Source organism: Ovis aries, chromosome 10, assembly GCF_016772045.2.
Source record: "Ovis aries strain OAR_USU_Benz2616 breed Rambouillet chromosome 10, ARS-UI_Ramb_v3.0, whole genome shotgun sequence".
NCBI lineage: Eukaryota > Metazoa > Chordata > Mammalia > Artiodactyla > Bovidae > Ovis > Ovis aries.
The window spans coordinates 70,528,375-70,549,256 of NC_056063.1; the positions used below are offsets into that span (position 1 = coordinate 70,528,375).

The window sequence follows — 20,882 nt, forward strand, 5'->3', positions numbered from 1 at the left end:
AAACAGTGGAAACAGTGTCAGACTTTATTTTTTTTGGCTCCAAAATCACCGCAGATGGTGACTGCAACCATGAAATTAAAAGACGTGTACTCCTTGTAAGAAAAGTTATGACCAACCTAGAAAGCATATTCAAAAGCAGGGACATTACTTTGCCAACTAAGGTCCATCTGGTCAAGGCTATGGTTTTCCTGTGGTCATGTATGGATGTGAGAGTTGGACTGTGAAGAAGGCTGAGCACCAAAGAATTGATGCTTTTGAACTGTGGTGTTGGAGAAGACTCTTGAGAGTCCCTTGGACTGCAAGGAGATCCAACCAATCCATTCTGAAGGAGATCAGCCCTGGGATCTCTTTGGAGGGAATGATGCTAAAGCTGAAGCTCCAGTAATTTGGCCACCTCATGTGAAGAGTTGACTCATTGGAAAAGAGTCTGATGCTGGGAAGGATTGAGGGCAGTAGGAGAAAGGGACGACCAAGCATGAGATGGCTGGATGGCATCACGGACTTGATGCACATGAGTCTTAGTGAACTCCGGGAGATGGTGATGAACAGGGAGGCCTGGCGTACTGCAATTCATGGGGTCGCAAAGAGTTGGACACGACTGAGAGACTGAACTGAACTGAATACTCCATTGTGTATATGTACCATAACTTTCTTATCCATTCATCTGCTGATGGGCATCTAGGTTGCTTCCTTGTCCTGGCTATTGTAAACAGTGCTGTGATGAACATTAGGGTACACATGTCTCTTTCAATTCTGGTTTCCTTGGTGTGTATGCCCAGCAGTGTGATTACTGGGTCATACGGCAGTTCTATTTCCAGTTTTTAAAGGAAATCTCCACCCTGTTCTCCATAGTGGCTGTACTAGTTTGCATTCCCACCAACAGTGTAAGAAGGTTCCCTTTTCTCTGCACCCTCTTCAGCATTTATTGTTTGTAGACTTTTTGATAGCAGTCATTCTGACTGGCATGAGATGGTACCTCACTGTGGTTTTGATTTGCATTTCTGTGATAATGAGTGATGTTGAGCATCTTCTCATGTGTTTGTTAGCCATCTGTATGTCTTCTTTGGGGAAATGTCTGTATAGTTCTTTAGCCCACTTTTTGATTGAGTCGTTTATTTTTCTGGCATTGAGCTACATGAACTGCCTGTATATTTTTGAGATTAGTTCTTTGTCATTTGCTATTATTTTCTCCTAATCTGTGTTTACATGTTGTTAATCATATGACTGAGAAATCTCCTTCACCATTGTTGAAATCAGACTCTGTATGAGGTCTGTCCATTGCACTTGGTTGATACCTTCTTGCTCCATTTCAGTCTCTAGATTTCCCTCTCCACTTCATTTTTGACTTATGGTTTATGCTTTAAAGAAAATGGAATGCTTTAACATTTCTTTTTAATACTGCATCTTTTACTATGGAGAGGTTGTTTCCAGGAATGGCACTGAGTTTCATGGGAAATGGCAAGATGAAATGTTTAACTGTACATTGGGATATAAATTAGTAAATAATGAAAACTAAACTTACCTGATAGGAGAATATAATTTGGCAAAAAGAAAGAAAAATTTAAATACTGATAAATACTATGTTACTCTCTTGGGTTAGAAAAATCAGTGAATAACAATGTTAAAGGGCTTCCCTTGGGGTCTGTTCAGTGCAGTCTGGACATCTGATTTATTTTATACTGTGAAGAAAAGGCTGGGACAGACTTTCAAAGGTGTGGGGTTGAAGGCTCCAGACCCGCTTTCTGAGGAAACAGTAATTTTGCTTGAACAATGGCTTGAATTTCATAGATTGTATCAGGTGAGTACCATTTTATGATGATGTGGACAAACAAAATTGCTTGTTTAACTGTCTTATTCTTTTTCCTGGGTTATTGTTAGTGGATGATTGTGCTTTTGCAGAAATGATGTCATTAGCAGTAATGAACTAGATTTTTATTAAATGACATACTTACTGTGTAAGAAAATAAGAGGGAAAGCAAAGGTAAGACAGTGAGACAATAGCTCTCATTTATTGAGTCCATGTGCCAATCTGTTTTCTCTGTGTCACTCTCATGTGCACACATGTGCACACATAAAAAGAAATATGAGTTATGAATCTTTTACCAGTGTCTTTGATGTTACCACCTCATTTTATAGTTGCTAAAACTGAGGCTTGGTGAGAAGAAATGACTCACCTCAATAATGGCAGCTTAGGTTTAGAGCTGTTTCAGCAGGACTCTAGACTCCACAGTGCCATGCTACCTTTCAATTGAGGAAGTTTATAAGGAACAACTTATTAAAAAATTGGGTGATTTATGAAAGTGGGATGGGAAATAAATAGATTTCAGGCATTTCATAAGAAATAAGTTAATAATTATTTTAATCAAGTTGAGTTTTTGATGTCCAGATCAGGCTCCAAAGACCCAGGCCACTGTGTCGCTGTTTCTTTTATGACCTTGCCTTTCTGGTAAAGCTCAGCATTATCTTTTGCCCCACACCTGAGCATCTCTGGAGAAGAGCAGGTACTGGGACAGTGGCTGTCATTCAGTATTTTCCATGGGAGCTGATGCTTTGCTGCAGCCACATGGGGCGACGGGACCAGTAATGCAGGGAGTATCCTGGAGCTTCACCCAGCCTAGGGCATGTGTGCAGCACAGACTCTGGTGGGAAGGGGACCTGCAGGACCAGCCTGCACAGTGATTCTTCTGTATGTGATGTGATGTTTATAAACATGGACTGCTCTGCTGTTTTCTGCATGGTTGGGTCATGGAGTTGGGGCCTCTTGTGTCCATTTCCTCCTTAGCAGGAAGGGAGGGATCAAATAGCAGAGTCTTGTCCCCAGCTTTGTCGCTTGCTCACTGTCACTCTGGACATGTCCTGTTACCTGCCTGGACTTCTGATGTATCTGCAGCAAAACAAGGACTCTGGATCAGAGGGTATCAGAAGGTTTTGTTACTGCTCTGAAATGTCATCTGTGACTATGATTAGCAAGAGGTCCACAAGGTTTTTACACCTGGGAACCACCTAATGAAATTCTTTGATTATCTTTTTTGGAATCCCTATATCAGTGGATGGGCATAATGCTTTCATAGATAATAGGGGTGTTCTAGAACTATTTTGACCTGTAGTTACAGAAACTGTATGTGTAGTAGAAAAGTCTTGGCTTTTGGAGAGATACAATCTTAGTTATTAACTCTGGGTGTTTATCTCAATTTCTTCTCTTATTGAATGCAAGGAGAGATGGGATTATTGTAAAGGCTACAGGCCATGCATGTGGAATGCAAACATACCAGTGTTTCAGTAAATGGTAGCTATTTTTACTTTTATAGCCCTTTTTTTCTACAAATATACATACATATAAATGAAGATTTCTCCTCACTGTTTTCCCTAACACCACTGCCCCCAAATCCTGGAAGAAAAAACAGTAAAAAGAGCAAATTTTCTTGTATTACATATGTTAATTACAACATGATATATTATACTAGATTTAATTGAAGTAAACATTTAAGTTCATTGAGCTGAAAATTTTTCTATTAATATGATAAAATAGGGAGAAATGAAGTAATCACAGTGGCAATATCAATTCAGACTGATAACATCAACTTCAAGGCCCAGGAGTCAGAGGCTCAGGAATTGAGTCTGTTTCTCTGTTTGCTAGGTACATGATTCCTCATCTGTAAAATAGAGATAATAATACTATCAACCTCATAATTGAAAGGTTGTTGTTATGCCGGGATTCTTGGCCCCCAGAGGAGAAGAATTTAATCCGGGGCCAGAGATGAGGCTTGATCACTCAGAGCTTTTGTGTAATAAAGTTTTATTAAATTATAAAGGAGACAGAGAAAGCTTCTGACTTAAGCATCAGAAGGGGGCAGAAAGAGTACCTCCCTGCTAGTCTTCAGCTGGATGTTATATAGTCACTAGCAGTCTGTTAATGTAAGATAGGAATGTCTTAAAACTCAGAATGGCACCAGGCCCCTCACCCATAAGATGTATTTTGGGATAATCTTGGCACCCAATGGTTCATCCTGGGCCATAAAATAATTAACTTGAATCTTGAAGAAGGGCAGATCACCATACAAATAGTTTTATTTACATAGATTAGAGGAACAATATCTGAGTAGAACATACTCGTTTGTCAAGTAGGTTCTGAGCCAAAAGGCGAAACCAACTTGAAGACAGAGTTTGGGGTAAGTGCATAGTACATTAGCATAGAGAGATTCCTGCCTGCAGTAGTAGATATAATGGTCATCCGAGTTAAATTCACCCATTCCAGTCCCTTTTAGTTCGCTGATTCCTAGAATGTCGACGTTCACACTTGCCATCTCTTGTTTGACCACTTCCAATTTGCCTTGATTCATGGACCTGATATTCCAGGTTCCTATGCAATATTGCTCTTTACAGCATTGGATCTTGCTTCTATCACCAGTCACATGCACAACTGGGTATTGTTTTTGTTTTGGCTCCATCCCTTCATTCTTTCTGGAGTTACTTCACCACTGATCTCCAGTAGCATATTGGGCACCTAATGACCTGGGGATTTCCTCTTTTGGTATCCTATCATTTTGCCTTTTCATGCTATTCATGGGGTTCTCAAGGCAAGAATACTGAAGTGGTTTGCCATTCCCTTCTCCAGTGGACCACATTCTGTCAGACCTCTCTACCATGACCCGCCCATCTTGGGTTGCCCCGCAGGCATGGCTTGGTTTCATTGAGTTAGACAAGGCTGTGGTCCTAGTGTGATTAGATTGACTAGTTTTCTGTGAGTATGACTTCAATGTGTCCGCCTTCTGATGCCCTCTTGCAACACCTACCATCTTACTTGGGTTTCTCTTACCTTGGGCGTGGGGTATCTCTTCACGGCTGCTACAGCAAAGCACAGCCACTGTTCCTTACCTTGGATGAGGGGTATCTCCTTACCGCCGCCATTCCTGACCTTCAACATGCGATAGCTCAGGAACCTCTCAGAAGAAATGGAGTAGCCATCATGGTCAACAAAAGAGTCCAAAATGCAGTACTTGGATGCAATCTCAAAAATGACACAATGATCTCTGTTCATCTCCAAGGCAAACCATTCAATATCACAGTTATCCAAGTCTATGCCCCAACCAGTAATGCTGAAGAAGCTGAAGTTGAACGGTTTTATGAAGACCTACAAGACTTTTTAGAACTAACCTCAAAAAAGATGTCCTTTTCATTATAGGGGACTGGAATGCAAAAGTAGGAAGTCAAGAAACACCTGGAGTAACAGGCAAATTAGGCCTTGGAATGTGGAATGAAGCAGGACAAAGACTAATAGAGTTTTGCCAAGAAAATGCACTGGTCATAGCAAACACCCTCTTCCAACAATACAAGAGAAGACTCTACACATGGACATCACCAGATGGTCAACACCAAAATCAGACTGATTATATTCTCTGCAGCCAAAGATGGAGAAGCTGTATACAGTCAACAAAAACAAGACCAGGAGCAGACTGTGGCTAGGATCATGAACTCCTTATTACCAAATTCAGACTGAAATTGAAGAAAGTAGGGAAAACCGCTAGACCATTCAGGTATGACCGAAATCAAATCCCTTATGATTATACAGTGGAAGTGAGAAATAGATTTAAGGGCCTAGATCTGATAGATAGAGTGCCTGATGAACTATGGACGGAGGTTTGTGACATTGTACAGGAGACAGGGATCAAGATCATCCCCATGGAAAAGAAATGCATAAAAGCAAAATGGCTGTCTGGGGAGGCCTTACAAATAGCTGTGAAGAGAGGCAAAAAGCATAGGAGAAAAGGAAAGATATAAGCATCTGAATGCAGAGTTCCAAAGAATAGCAAGGAGAGATAAGAAAGCCTTCTTCAGCAATCAATGCAAAGAAAGAGAGGAAAAGAACAGAATGGGAAAGACTAGAGATCTCTTCAAGAAAATTAGAGATACCAAGGGAACATTTCATGCAAAGATGGGCTCGATAAAGGACAGAAATGGTATGGACCTAACAGAAGCAGAAGATATTAAGAAGAGGTGGCAAGAATATATGGAAGAACTGTACAGAAAAGATCTTCACAACCCAGATAGTCATGATGATGTGATCACTAATCTAGAGCCAGACATCTTGAATGTGAAGTCAAGTGGGCCTTAGAAAACATCACTACGAAGAAAGCTATTGGAGGTGATGGCATTCCAGTTGAGCTATTTCAAATCCTGAAAGATGATGCTGTGAAAGTGCTGCACTCAATATGCCAGCAAATTTGGAAAACTCAGCAGTGTCCACAGGACTGGAAAAGATCTGTTTTCATTCCAATCCCAAAGAAAGGCAATGCCAAAGAGTGTTCAAACTACTGCACAATTGCGCTCATCTCACATGCTAGTAAAGTAATGCTCAAAATTCTCCAAGCCAGGCTTCAGCAATACATGAACAATGAATTCCCTGACGTTCAAGCTGGTTTTAGAAAAGACAGAGGAACCAGAGATCAAATTGCCAACATCTGCTGGATCGTGGAGAAAGCAAGAGAGTTCCAGAAAAACATCTATTTCTGCTTCATTGACTATGCAAAAGCCTTTGACTGTGTGGATCACAAGAAACTGTGGAAAATTCTGAAAGAGATGGGAATACCAGACCACCTGACCTGCCCCTTGAGAAATCAGTCTGCAGGTCAGGAAGCAACAGTTAGAACTGGACATGGAACAACAGACTGCTTCCAAATAGGAAAAGGAGTACGTTAAGGCTGTATATTGTCACCCTGCTTATTTAACTTATATGCAGAGTGCATCTTGAGAAATGCTGGGCTGGAAGGCGCACAAGCTGGAACAAGATTGGCGGGAGAAATATCAATAACCTCAGATATGCAGATGACACCACCCTTATGGCAGAAAGTGAAAAGGAACTAAGAAGCCTGTTGATGAAAGTGCAGAGGAGAGCAAAAAAGTTGGCCTAAAGCTCAACATTCAGAAAACGAAGATCATGGCATCCAGTCCCATCACTCCATGGGAAATAGATGGGGAAAGAGTGGAAACAGTGCCAGACTTTATTTTTTTGGGCTCCAGAATCACTGCACATGGTGACTGCAGCCATGAAATTAAAAGACGCTTACTCCTTGTAAGAAAAGTTATGACCAACCTAGACAGCATATTCAAAACAGAGACATTACTTTGCTGACTAAGGTCCGTCTAGTTAAGGCTATGGTTTTTCCTGTGGTCATGTATGGATGTGAGAGTTGGACTGTGAAGACGACTGAGCGCCGAAGAATTGGTGCTTTTGAACTGTGGTGTTGGAGAAGACTCTTGAGTGTCCCTTGGACTGCAAGGAGATCCAACCAGTCAATTCTGAGAGAGATCAACCCTGGGATTTCTTTGGAAGGAATGATGCTAAAGCTGAAACTCCAGTACTTTGGCCACCTCATGCAAAGAGTTGACTCACTGGAAAAGACTCTGATGCTGGGAGGGATTGAGGGCAGGAGGAGAAGGGGATGACCGAGGATGAGATGGCTGGATGGCATCATGGACTCGATGGACGTGGGTCTGAGTGAACTCAGGGAGATGGTGATGAACAGGGAGGCCTGGCTTGCTGCAATTCATGGGGTCGCAAAGAGTTGAACATGACTGAGCAACTAGACTGAACTGAACTGAATAGATACAGTAGTATCTTGTTTTGATTTGTAATTTCCTAATGACATTTCTGTCGAATATCTTTTCATATTCTTATTTTTTCTGCTCTCATTTCTTGTACTGATCTTGTCAGTCTACCACTTGCCTTAAGTATCACTGTGGAAGACACAGGTGAGATATTATCTCTTCAGAGAGAATGGGAAGCTGAGGCTGAGATCAGTAAAATGTATTGTTTAAGACACATTTACTTCTTGATAAACTAAGACCTGTGCCTTCACCTCCTGGGCCACTGGCTCTCACACCTGTGCCTCTAGCACAGACCTTCACACCTGCATGTCCAGCTGTACTGTGACACCACCGGGAGGTCATCTCAGCTTGTCCAGAAGAGAAATCTCCTAAACATTCCTCCACCATCTTCCCCAACTCAGTAAATGGAGACCCTGTCCTTCCCCTTCCTCACCCCAGACACCATAGTCCTCTTCTCTTACAGCCCACACCTGTCCTGTCAGCAGGTCTTCCAGACTCCACCTTCTAAGTGTGTCTGGAGTGTGATCCCTTTTCTCCATTCCTGCTGCTTCCACTCTGGTCCTAGCCACTGTCATCTCTCACCTAGATTATTCCAGTAGCCTCCTCATGTGTATCTGCCCTCACCTTTCTCCCATTATTGTCTGTTTTCCACAAAGGGCAGGATTGATTTCTTAAAAACCTCAACCATGTCAATACGCCCCTTAGTCCTTTACTGGAGTGACCCCAGGCTCCTCCTGCTCTGTCTCCGCCCTCACTCCCCTCATTCTTACCCTGCTTTGCTCTCCTGGCCTCCTTGCTTGTCCTGAACCCCTTGGGCATCTCCCTGTGGCCCCTGCACTCATCCCTCCCTCTGTGTGGAGCAGCTTCTCCAGGTCTCACTGAGCACCCCCGCCCAGGTCTGCTCACACCCCTCTGAGCAGAGCCCTCACATGCCGATGTGGACTCACCTCCCCCCTTTACTCTCCATCTGCCTGAGCTGGCTTCCTTTTCCTTCCTGTCCTCAGTACTTGTGCTCAGGTCAATTTTCCATGCCATCCGTTTCCCACCATGGAAAGAAATTCTGAGCCTTTGTTTTCTCATGGCTGAATTCTTGTGCCCAGAGTGATGCCTGCTGTATAGTTGATGCTCAATAAATACCTGTTATAATGGTTAAATGCATAAATACTGTGAAAAAAAATATAGAATGAAAACACATTAAACCCTGAGAACTTTTTTTTAAATGTTCAAAGTTACAATTTAGTTGCTATAAAAATACACTGCTGCTGATCAAACACTTGTATGAAGTACTAATGCTGAAGGGCTAAGATGGCAGGAGGACAACACGTTTTAATTATTTGTTTTTTTTTTTTTCCTTTTCTCTCTCTATGTAGGATTTACGGTTTCTGGAGAATAGAGATCTAACTGTCATAGGAGACCGAGGAACTACACTGAGTGGGGGGCAGAAAGCCCGGGTCAGCCTCGCCAGGTAAATGGCATTTCAGTTGTCATCCTGCCCCTCCTTCTCCATGGCTCCTAGTGGTTGTGAGCACACAGACCCTGCTCACCAGGTGGGCCTGTGTAAAGCAGGGTCTTGGCTCTTTCCCTAGGCTCTTGGGATGAACATAACGAGTTTTCAAACACTGTCACGATTCAGAGATGAGATTCAGGGAATGTGAAGTGTGCTCTCCTGATGCCTCTCTACATTTTCTAGAGCCCTGTATCAGGACGCAGACATCTACCTCCTGGACGATCCACTCAGCGCAGTGGATGCAGAAGTCAGCAGGCACTTGTTCAAACAGTGAGTTTGCTCCTGTTTTCTATCATCTCTGCTTTCCAGGAACTCTGTAGAGATCAGGGAAGAGAGCTCAGGAAAGCCTTTGTACTTTGGGAGACTCAGCTTGCTCTGCCTGGTGTCTCTCTCTCCCCTCTCTTCCCCTCACAGAAGATCCATCATAGAGAAATTTTGCATCATACTGAGGCCAGGACAGGAAAATACAGCAGGTGCTTCCAGTGTGTGGAGGACAGTGGGATCTGTGCTTTAGGGTGTGAGGGATAGATGGCAGATTTCCTCCTGCTACTTGTAGTTGCTGAATCCAGACCCCAGGGATAGGAAGGGTGATGAATAGGGTGGTCTGGTGGTCTAGTGGTTAAGAATCTGCCTTGCGATGCAGTGGACATGGGTTTTATCCCTGTTGGAGAACTAAGATCTCTTATGCCATGGAGTAACTAAGCCCATGGGTCACAACTGTTGAGCCTGCATGCTCCAGAGCCTGCACACCACAGCTTGAGAGTCTGCATCACAGCAAAAGATGCTGCATGAAATGACTAAGACCTGACGCAGCTAAATAAATAAATAAATATTTAAAAAGAAGAAAAATGATGCATGCTTTTTATTTTTTTCTTTTTGTGTATGTGTCAGGGGGAAATGTTCTGCATAATCTTGAGTCTAGAGTGATGTGAAATTATAGGAGGCTCACTCTGCCTCTGGCATCACATGTTCTATGCACACAGCCTTGTGGTTTAGACATAGCCTTTTCTTAAAGTTGTCCAGGGCACAAGACCTGAGACTTCCCCCAGTCATCCAGGCTGGTCCCAAACTCACCTCCAGTGCTGGCTCATGCCATCCCCTCTGCCTGACATCTCTTTTCTCCTCTCCTTAGCTTCTAGTTCTTTTTTCCCCCTCTCTGTGTAACACTTTAGAGGGTTTTTTTTTTTTGACTTATTTTTAAAAATTTTAATTGGAAGCTAATTACTTTACAATATTGTAATGGTTTTGCCATACATTGACATGAATCCACCATGGGTGTACATGTGTTCCCCATCCTGAACCCCCCTCTCACCTCCCTACCTCCCTATCCCATCCCTCACTGGGATGACCCAGAGGGATGCATGTTTTTTAAAATTGGAGAATGGGACTAGGTGACCTGCTACTTGGCTGCCAGTTCTTTTCTTCCATCATTTGTTTAAGGCACGTTAGAAGCCAAGTTTTTAGTACTGCATATGACTTCTGTGGAAAGGCCTTTGTTTATTTTGCTTGTCATTCTGTTGGTTTGAAATTCTTAGTAAAGTCTAGAATTTCAAAGTGATTTATTCCTCACCAGCATATGGCTTCAAACATTAACATTGCTTCATCAATACTTAGTAGAATAATACTTAGACTCACATGTAGGGTTAACTTGAGTTTGAAACTAGGTATCTAGAATCTGACTCTTACTTTGTGTCTGGAATTTGTTGTTGGTAGTTCTTGTTTGACCACTGAATCCTTGAGGTAGAAAGACTCTGATGCTTTTCTGTGTATAATGTGTCCTAATACACGCTGACCAAGACCTCTGGTGGAGTCTAGATGGGTCTTTTTGAAAGTCTCACAAACTTGCATTTTCTGAAGCAGCATCCACATCTACTCCATCTTGCTGTTGTTCACCTTGGTGAAGCCAATGAGTCCTTCCAGCTGCACTTACTAAAGCCCTGCTGTGTGCCCTGAGATCAATGCCCTTAGAGATGTCACTGCACAAAACCTCTTAGTTTACAAAGCAAGATGGTCAACCAGGAGAGGGGAAGGACCCACACTAGGCAGAATTAAGGGAGATAGGACACTCAGCTCTCATTCCTGCCTGTAAGGAACGTGTCTCTATGTGGAGCTTGTTAAGACAGAGGGCTGGGAAAAGTTAAGCAGCTCAATTCAGTTCAGTCATTGAGTCATGTTCGACATTTTGTGACCCCATGGGTTGCAGCATGCCAGGCCTTCCTGTCTATCACCAAATCCCAGAGTTTACTCGAACTCATGTCCATTGAGTTGGTGATGCCATCCAACCATCTCATCCTCTGTCATCCCCTTCTCCTCCTGCCTTCAATCTTTCCCAACATCAGGGTCTTTTCAAATGAGTCAGTTCTTTGTGTCAGGTGGCCAAAGTATTGGAGTTTCAACTTCAACATCAGTCCTTCCAATGAATATTCAGGACTGATTTCCTTTATGATGGACTGGTTGGATCTCCTTACAGTCCAAGGGACTCTCAAGAGTCTTCTCCAATACCACAGTTCAAAAGCATCAGTTCTTCGGCGCTCAGCTTTCTTTATAGTCCAACTCTCACATCCATACATGACTACTGGAAAAACCATAGCTTTGACTACATGGATGTTTGTTGGCAAAGTAAAGTCTCTGCTTTTTAAGAAGCTGTCTAGGTTGGTCATAACTTTTCTTTTAAGGAGTAAGCGTCTTTTAATTTCATGGCTGCAGTCACCATCTGCAGTGATTTGGGAGCCCCCCAAAATGGAGTCTGTCACTGTTTCCACTGTTTTCCCATCTATTTCCCATGCAGTGATGGGATCAGATGCCATGATCTTCTTTTTCTGAATGTTGAGTTTTAAGCCAACTTTTTCACTCTGCTCTTTCACTTTCATCAAGAGGTTCTTTAGTTCTTCGCTTTCTGCCATAAGGGTGGTGTCATCTGCATATCTGAGGTTATTGATATTTCTTCTGGCAATCTTGATTCCCGATTGTGCTTCATCCAGCTCAGCATTTCTCATGATGCCCTCTGCATATAAGTTAAATAAGCAGGGTGTCAGTATACAGCCTTGACATACTCCTTTCCTGATTTGGAACTAGTCTGTTGTTCCATGTCCAGTTCTAACTGTTGCTTCTTGACATTTAGACGGTTTTAATATAGGATAGTAAGTGCTGAGTGAAAGCAGAAGTGGCAGCTGGAGGCTTTCACTGAAGTTGGAAAGTTCCCTGTGCCCGGGGCTGGGTGGAAAGTGCTTTGGGGGCCTGCACGCTGCGCAGGTGTGTGGAGGCTGAGAAGAGGACCCAGTTCTTTTTTAAAAAATTAATTAGTTAATTAATTTTAGTTTATATATTGTATTGGTTTTACCATACATTGACTTGAATCCACTGTGGGTGTACATGTGTTCCCCATCCCATCCCTCTGGGTCATCCCAGTGCACCAGCCCTGAGCTCCCTGTATTATAAATCGAACCTGGACTGGTGATTTGTCTCACATATGATAATTTATATGTTTCAATGTTATGCCTCCATATCATCCCACCCTCGCTCTCTCCCACAGAGTCCAAAAGACTGTTCAATACATCTGTATCTCTTTTGCTGTCTTGCATACAGATTTACTGTTACCATCTTTCTAAATTCCATACATACGCTTTATTTATTTTTTTTAAATATTTCTTTTTATTTATTTATTTGTACTGCTTCTTCATTGCAGCATGTGGGATCTTGTTAATAGTTGTGGCATGTGGGATTTAGTTCCCTGACCAGGGATTGAACCCAGGCCCCCTGCATTGGGAATGTGGAGTCTTCGCCACTGAACCACCAGGGAAGACCCCACACATATGTTTTAGTATACTGTATTGGTGTTTTACTTTCTGGCTTACTTCATGCTGTATAATAGGCTCCAGTTTCATCCACCTGATTAGAACTGATTCAAATGTATTATTTTTAATGGCTGAGTAATATTCCATTGTGTATATGTACCACAGCTTTCTTATCCATTCATCTACTGATGGGCATCTAGGTTGCTCCCATGTCCTAGCAATTATAAATAGTGCTGCAATGAACATTGAGATACACGTGTCTCTTTCAATTTTGGTTTCCTCAGTGTGTATGCCCAGCAGTGTGATTGCTGGGTCATATGGCATTCTATTTCCAGGTTTTTAAGGGATCTCCACACTGTTCTCTATAGTGGCTGTACTAGTTTGCATTCCCACCAACAGTATAAGAGGGTTCCCTTTTCTTGACGCACTCTCCAGCATTTACTGCTTGTAGACTTTTGGATAGCCGCCATTCTGACTGGCATGAAATGGTACCTCACTATGGTTTTGATTTGCATTTTTCTGATAATGAGTGATGTTGAGCATCTTTTCATGTGTTTGTTAGCCATTCGTATGTCTTCTTTGGAGAAATGTCTGTTTAGTTCTTTGGCCTACTTTTTGAATGGGTCTTTTATTTTTCTGTAATTGAGCTGCAGGAGTTGCTTGTATATTTTTGAGATGAATTCTTTGTCCGTTGCTTCATTTGCTATTATCTTCTCTCATTCCGAAGTCTGTCTTTTTACCTTGATTATAGTTTCCTTTGTTGTGCAGAAGCTTTTAATTTTAATTTCGCCCCATTTGTTTATTTTTGCTTTTGTTTCCAATATTCTGGGAGGTGGGTCATAGAGGATCCTGCTGTGGTTCATGTTGGAGTGTGTTTTTCCTATGTTTTCCTCTAGGATTTTAATATTTTCTGGTCTTATGTTTAGATCTTTAATCCATTTTGAGTTTATTTTTTTTGTATGGTGTTAGAAAGTGTTCTAGTTTCATTCATGTACAAGTGGTTGACCAGTCTTCCCAGCACCTCTTGTTTAAGAGATTGTCTTTAATCCATTGTATGTTCTTGCCTCCTTTGTTGAAGATAAGGTGTCCATAGGTGCGTGGATTTATCTCTGGGCTTTCCATTTTGTTCCATTGATCTATATTTCTGTCTTTGTGCCGGTACCATACTGTCTTGATGATGGTGGCTTTGTAGTAGAGCCTGAAGTCAGGCAGGTTGATTCCTCCAGTTCTGTTCTTCTTTCTCAAGATTGCTTTGGCTATTTGAGGTTTTTTGTATTTCCATACAAGTTATGAAATTATTTGTTCTAGTTCTCTGAAAAATACCGTTGGTAGCTTGATAGAGATTGCACTGAATCTATAGATTGTTTTGGATAGTATACTCATTTTCACTATATTGATTCTTCCAATCCATGAACACGGTATATTTCTCCATCTATTAGTGTCCTTTTGATTTCTTTCACTAGTGTTTTACAGTTTTCTATATATAGGTCTTTTGTTTCTTTAGATAGATATAGTCCTAAGTATTTTGTTCTTTTCATTGCAATGGTGAATAGAATTGTTTCCTTAATTTCTCTTTCTGTTTTCTCCTTATAAGTGTATGCGAATGCAAGGAATTTCTGTGTGTTGATCTTATATTCTGCAACTTTACTATACTCATTGATTAGCTCTAGTAATTTTCTGGTGGAGTCTTTAGGGTTTTCTATGTAGAGGATCATGTCATCTGCCAACAGTGAGAGTTTTACTTCTTTTCCAATCTGGATTCTTTTTATTTCTTTTTCTGCTCTGATTGCTATGGCCCAAACTTCCAAAACTATGTTGAATAGTAGTGGGAAGAGTGGGCACCCTCGTCTTTTTCCTGACTTTAGGGGAAATGCTTTCAATTTTTCACCATTGAGGATAATGTTTGCTGAGAGTTTGTCATATATAGCTTTTATTATGTTGAAGTATGTTCCTTCTATTCCTGCTTTCTGGAGGGTTTTTTTTTTTTAAAATCATAAATGGATGTTGAATTTTGTCAAAGGCTTTCTCTGCATCTATTGAGATAATCATATGGTTTTTATTTTTCAATTTGTTAATGTGGTGAATTACATTGATTGATTTGCGGATATTGAAGAATCCTTGCACCCCTGGGATAAAACTTACTTGGTTATGATGTATGATCTTTTTATATGTTGTTGGATTCTGTTTGCTAGAATTTTATTAAGGATTTTTGCATTTATGTTCATCAGTGATATTGGACTATAGTTTTCTTTTTTTGTGTCATCTTTGTCAGGTTTTGGTATTAGGGTTATGGTGGCCTCATAGAATGAGTTTGGAAGTTTACCTTCCTCTGCAATTATCTGGAAGAGTTTTAGTAGAATAGGTGTTCTCTAAATTTTTGTTAGAATTCAGCTGTGAAGCCGTCTGGTCCTGGGCTTTTGTTTGTTGGGAGATTTCTGATTACAGTTTCAATTTCTGTACTTGTGATGGGTCTATTAAGATTTTCTATTTCTTCCTGGTTCAGTTTTGGAAAGTTGTAGTTTTCTAAGAATTTCTCCATTTCTTCCAAGTTGTCCATTTTATCTGCATATAGTTGCTGATAGTAGTCTCTTATGATCCTTTGTATTTCTGTGTTGTCTGTTGTGATCACTCCATTTTCATTTTTAATTTTATTGATTTGATTTTTCTCCCTTTGCTTCTTGATGAGTCTGCCTAATGGTTTGTGAATTTTATTTATCTTCTCAAAGAACCAGCTTTTGGTTTTATTAATCTTTGTCTCTTTTGTTTCTTTTGCATTTATCTCTGCTCTAATTTTAAGATTTCTTTCTTTCTACTAACTCTGGGTCTCTTCATTTCTACCTTTTCAAGTTACTTTAGGTGTAGAGTTAGGTTATTTATTTGACTTTTTTCTTGTTTCTTGAGGTAAGCCTGTATTGCTATGACCCTTCCCCTTAGCACTGCTTTTACAGTGTCCAACAGGTTTTGGGTTGTTGTGTTTTTATTTTCATTCATTTCTATGTATATGTTGATTTCTTTTTTGATTTCTTCTGTGATTTGTTGGTTATTCAGCAGCGTGTTGTTCAGCCTCCATATGTTGGAATTTTTAATAGTTTTTCTCCTGTAATTGACATCCAATCTTACTGTATTGTGGTCAGAAAAGATTCTTGGAATGAGTTCAAGTTTTTTTAAATTACCAAGGCTAGATTTATGACCTAGGGTGTGATCTGTCCTGGAGAAGGTTCCAAGTGCACTTGAGAAAAAGGTGAAATTCATTGTTTTGGGGTGAAATGTCCTGTAGATATCAATTAGGTCTAACTGGTCTATTGTATCATTTAAAGTTTGTGTTTCCTTATTAACTTTCTGTTTAGTTGATCGTTCCATAGGTGTGGGTGGGGTATTAAAGTCTCCCACTATTATTGTGTTATTGTTAATTTTCCCTTTCATACTTGTTAGCATTTGTCTTACATATTATGGTGCTCCTATGTTGGGTGCATATATATTTATGATTGTTATATTTTCTTCTTGGATTAATCCTTTGATCATTCTGTAGTGTCCTTCTTTGTCTCTTTTCACAGCCTTTGTTTTAAAGTCTATTTTATCTGATATGAGTATTGCTACTCCTGCTTTCTTTTGGTTTCTATTTGCGTGGAATATCTTTTTCCAGCCCTTCACTTTCAGTCTGTATGTGTCCCCTGTTTTGAGGTGGGTCTCTTGTAGACAACATATATAGGGGTCTTGTTTTTGTATCCATTCAGCCCGTCTTTGTCTTTTGGTTGGGACATTCAACCTATTTACATTTAAGATAAATATTAATAAGTATGATCCCATTGCCTACTTTATTGTTTTGGATTTGAGTTATATACCCTTTCTGAGTTTCCTGTCTAGAGAAGATCCTTTAGCATTTGTTGGAGAGCTGGTTTGGTGGTGCTGAATTCTCTCAGCTTTTGCTTGTCTGTAAAGCTCTTGATTTCTCCTTCATATTTGAGTGAGATCCTTGCTGGGTACAGAAATCTGGGCTGTAGGTTATTTTCTTTCATCACTTTAAGTATGTCCTGCCATTCCCTTCTGGCCTGAAGAGTTTCTATTGAAAGATCAGCTGTTATCCTTATGGGAATCCCATTATGTGTTATTTGTTCTTTTTCCCTTGCTGCTTTTAGTATTTGTTCTTTGTGTTTGATCTTTGTTATTTTGATTAATATGTGTCTTGGGCTATTTTGCCTTGGGTTTATCTTATTTGGAACTCTCTGGGTTTCTTGGACTTGGGTGATTATTTCCTTCTCCATTTTAGGGAAATATTTAACTATTATCTCCTCAAGTATTTTCTCATGGTCTTTCTTTTTGTCTTCTTCTTCTGGGACTCCTATGATTCGAATGTTGGAGCATTTAACATTGTCCCAGAGGTCTCTGAGCTTGTCCTCATTTCTTTTAATTCTTTTTTCCTCTCTGTTTCTTTTATTTCTATCATATTATCTTCTACCTCACTAGTCCTATCTTCTGCCTCCGTTAGTCTACTGTTAGTTGCCTCCAGAGTGTTTTTTATCTCATTTATTGCATTATTCATTATATATTGACTCTTTTTATTTCTTCTAGGTCATTGTTAAACCTTTCTTGCATCTTCTCAATCCTTGTCTCCAGGCTGTTTATCTGTAACTCCAATTTGTTTTCAAGATTTTGGATCATTTTCACTATCATTATTCAGAATTCTTTCTCAGGTAGATTCCCTATCTCTTCCTCTTTTGTTTGGTTTGGTGGGCATTTATCCTGTTCCTTTTCCTGCTGGTTATTTCTCTGCCTTTTCATCTTGTTTATATTGCTGTGTTTGTGGTGGTCTTTCTGTATTTTGGCAGTTGGTGGTTCCTCTTTATTGTGGCGGTTCCTCATTGTGGGTGGGGTTGTACAGGTGGCTTGTCAATGTTTCCTGGTTAGGGAAGCTTGTGTAGGTGTTTTGGCGGGTGGAGCTGGATTTCTTCTCTCTGGAGTGCAATGAAGTGTCCATTAGTGAGTTTGGGGATGTCAGTGGGTTTGGTGTGATTTTGGGCAGCCTGTATATTGAGGCTCAGGGTTATGTTCCTGTGTTGCTGGAGAATTTGCATGGTATGTCTTGCTCTGGAGCTTGTTGGCCCTTAGGTGGTTCTTGGTTTCAGTGTAGGTATGGAGGCATTTGATCAGCTCCTATTGATTAATGTTCCCTGGAGTCAGGAGTTCTCTGGTGTACTCAGGATTTGGACTTAAGCTTCCTGCCTCTGGTTTTCAGTCTTATTCTTACAGTAGCCTCAAGACTTCTCCATCTACACATCACCAATGATAAAACATCTAGGTTAATGAAGAAAAGTTTCTATACAGCGAGGGACATCCAGAGAGGTACACAGAATTACATGGAAAAGAGAAGAGGGAGGAAGAAGATAGATGTGACCAGGAGGAGAAGAGGGGGAATCAAAAGGGGAGAGAGCAAGCTAGCCAGCAATCACTTCCCTATGTGCTCTCTACAATCTGGACCCCTCAGAGATGTTCATGGAGTTACACAGAGATGAGGAGAGGGAGGAAGTAGACAGAGGTGGCCAGGAGGAAGAAGGGGGGAATCAAAAGGAGAGAGACAGATCCAGCCAGTAATCAGTTCCTTAAGTGTTCTCCACAGCCCAGAACACACAAAGAGATTCACCGAGTTGGGTAGAGAAGAAAAGGTGGATGGGAGAGATAGAGGCAACCTGTTGGAGAAAAAGGAGAGTCAAAAGGGGGATGAGCAATCAGGCCAGTGAGCTCACTTCCAAGTTAAAATGGGTACTGAAGATTGGGTTCTTAAAGGTACAAAGTTGATAACAAATCCCAAAAAGCAAAGATGAAAAATCTAGAGTAGATGTTAGATTCTCAAAATTACAATATAAAAAAAACACAAAACAACAAAGTCACAAAAATTGTAAAATATATATATATGAGTTTGCTTTAAAAATAGCATCTTTTTTTGCAAGGTAATAATTAGAGATACCAAGGGAACATTTCATGCAAAGATGGGCTTGATAAAGGACAGAAATGGTATGGACCTAAGAGAAGCAGAAGATATTAAGAAGAGGTGGCAAGAATATACAGAAGAACTATACAAAAAAGATCTTCACGACCCAGATAATCATGATGATGTGATCACTAATCTAGAGCCAGACATCTTGGAATGTGAAGTCAAGTGGGCCTTAGAAAGCATCACTACGAACAAAGCTAGTGGAGGTGATGGAATTCCAGTTGAGCTGTTTCGAGTCCTGAAAGATGATGCTGTAAAAGTGCTGCACTCAATATGCCAACAAATTTGGAAAACTCAGCAGTGGTCACAGGACTGGAAAAGATCAGTTTTCATTCCAATCCCAAAGAAAGGCAATGCCAAAGAATGCTCAAACTACCGCACAATTGCACTCATCTCACATGCTAGTAAAGTAATGCTCAAAATTCTCCAAGCCAGGCTTCAGCAAAACGTGAACCATGAACTCCCTGATGATCAAGCTGGTTTTAGAAAAGGCAGAGGAACCAGAGATCAAATTGCCAACATCCGCTGTATCATCAAAAAAGCAAGAGAGTTCCAGAAAAACGTCTATTTCTACTTTCTTGGCTATGCCAAAGCCTTTGACTATGTAGATCACAATAAACTGTGGAAAATTCTGAAAGAGATGGGAATACCAGACCACCTGACCTGCCTCTTGAGAAACCTGTATGCAGGTCAGGAAGCAACAGTTAGAACGGGACATGGAACAACAGACTGGTTCCAAATAGGAAAAGGAGTACGTCAAGGCTGTATATTGTCACCCTGCTTATTTAACTTCTATGCAGAGTACATCATGAGAAACGCTGGACTGGAAGAAACACAAGCTGGAATCAAGATTGCCGGGAGAAATATCAATAACCTCAGATATGCAGATGACACCATCCTTATGGGAGAAAGTGAAGAGGAGCTAAAAAGCCTCTTGATGAACGTGAAAGAGGAGAGTGAAAAAGTTGGCTTAAAGCTCAACATTCAGAAAACGAAGATCATGGCATCTGGTCGCATCACTTCATGGGAAAGAGACAGGGAAACAGTGGAAACAGTGTCAGACTTTATATTTTTGGGCTCCAAAATCACTGCAGATGGTGACCGCAGCCATGAAATTAAAAGACGCTTACTCCTTGGAAGAAAAGTTATGACCAGCCTAGATAGCATATTGAAAAGCAGGGACATTACTTTGCCGACTGAGGTCCGTCTAGTCAAGGCTATGGTTTTTCCAGTGGTTATTTATGCATGTGAGAGTTGGACTGCGAAGAAGGCTGAGCGCCAAAGAATTGATGCTTTTGAACTGTGGTGTTGGAGAAGACTCTTGAGAGTCCCTTGGACTGCAGGGAGATCCAACCAATCCATTCTGAAGGAGATAGCCCTGGGATCTCTTTGGAGGGAATGATGCTAAAGCTGAAACTCCAGTACTTTGGCCACCTCATGCGAAGAGTTGACTCATTGGAAAAGACTCTGATGCTGGGAGGGATTGAGGGCAGTAGGAGAAAGGGACGACCAAGCATGAGATGGCTGGATGGCATCACGGACCTGACGGACATGAGTCTTAGTGAACTCCGGGAGATGGTGATGAACAGGGAGGCCTGGCATGCTGTGATTCATGGGGTCGCAAAGAGTTGGACACGAGTGAGCGACTGAACTGATCTGAACTGAGTAGGTTATAAAAATGAAAATTAAAGCTGTAACATGACTTAAAAATAAAAGAAATTTTTTTTTAATTTAAAAAATGATAATAATAAAAACATATCTAAGACTTTTTCTGGAGCTGTTGCAGACAGTGTGAGGTCAGTTCATTTTCAGATAGTTCCTTGGTCTGGCTTGTACTTCTCAAAGTCTATAGGCCCCTTCCTATGTAGTTGGTGCTAACTACAGGATTTTAATCTACTGCACCTGTCACTTCCAGAGCTGTTCCCTCTGTTTATTTTAGGTTCTTCTGTTTGTTGATCTCTTCAGTGTCTAATTTCTGCCCTGACAC

The 20,882-nt window shown here is 40.9% G+C and overlaps 1 protein-coding gene across 1 annotated transcript in view; it reads left to right on the plus strand.

Annotated features, from left to right (window-relative positions):
* Positions 1–20,882, plus strand: part of LOC101106781 (ATP-binding cassette sub-family C member 4-like) — a 321,113-nt gene that overhangs the window by 151,846 nt on the left and 148,385 nt on the right. Inside the window, exons 12-13 of the mRNA XM_042254990.2 lie at positions 8,976–9,070; positions 9,296–9,382. Coding sequence (XP_042110924.1) covers positions 8,976–9,070; positions 9,296–9,382 — 182 coding nt within the window. The remainder of the gene's footprint in view (positions 1–8,975; positions 9,071–9,295; positions 9,383–20,882) is intronic.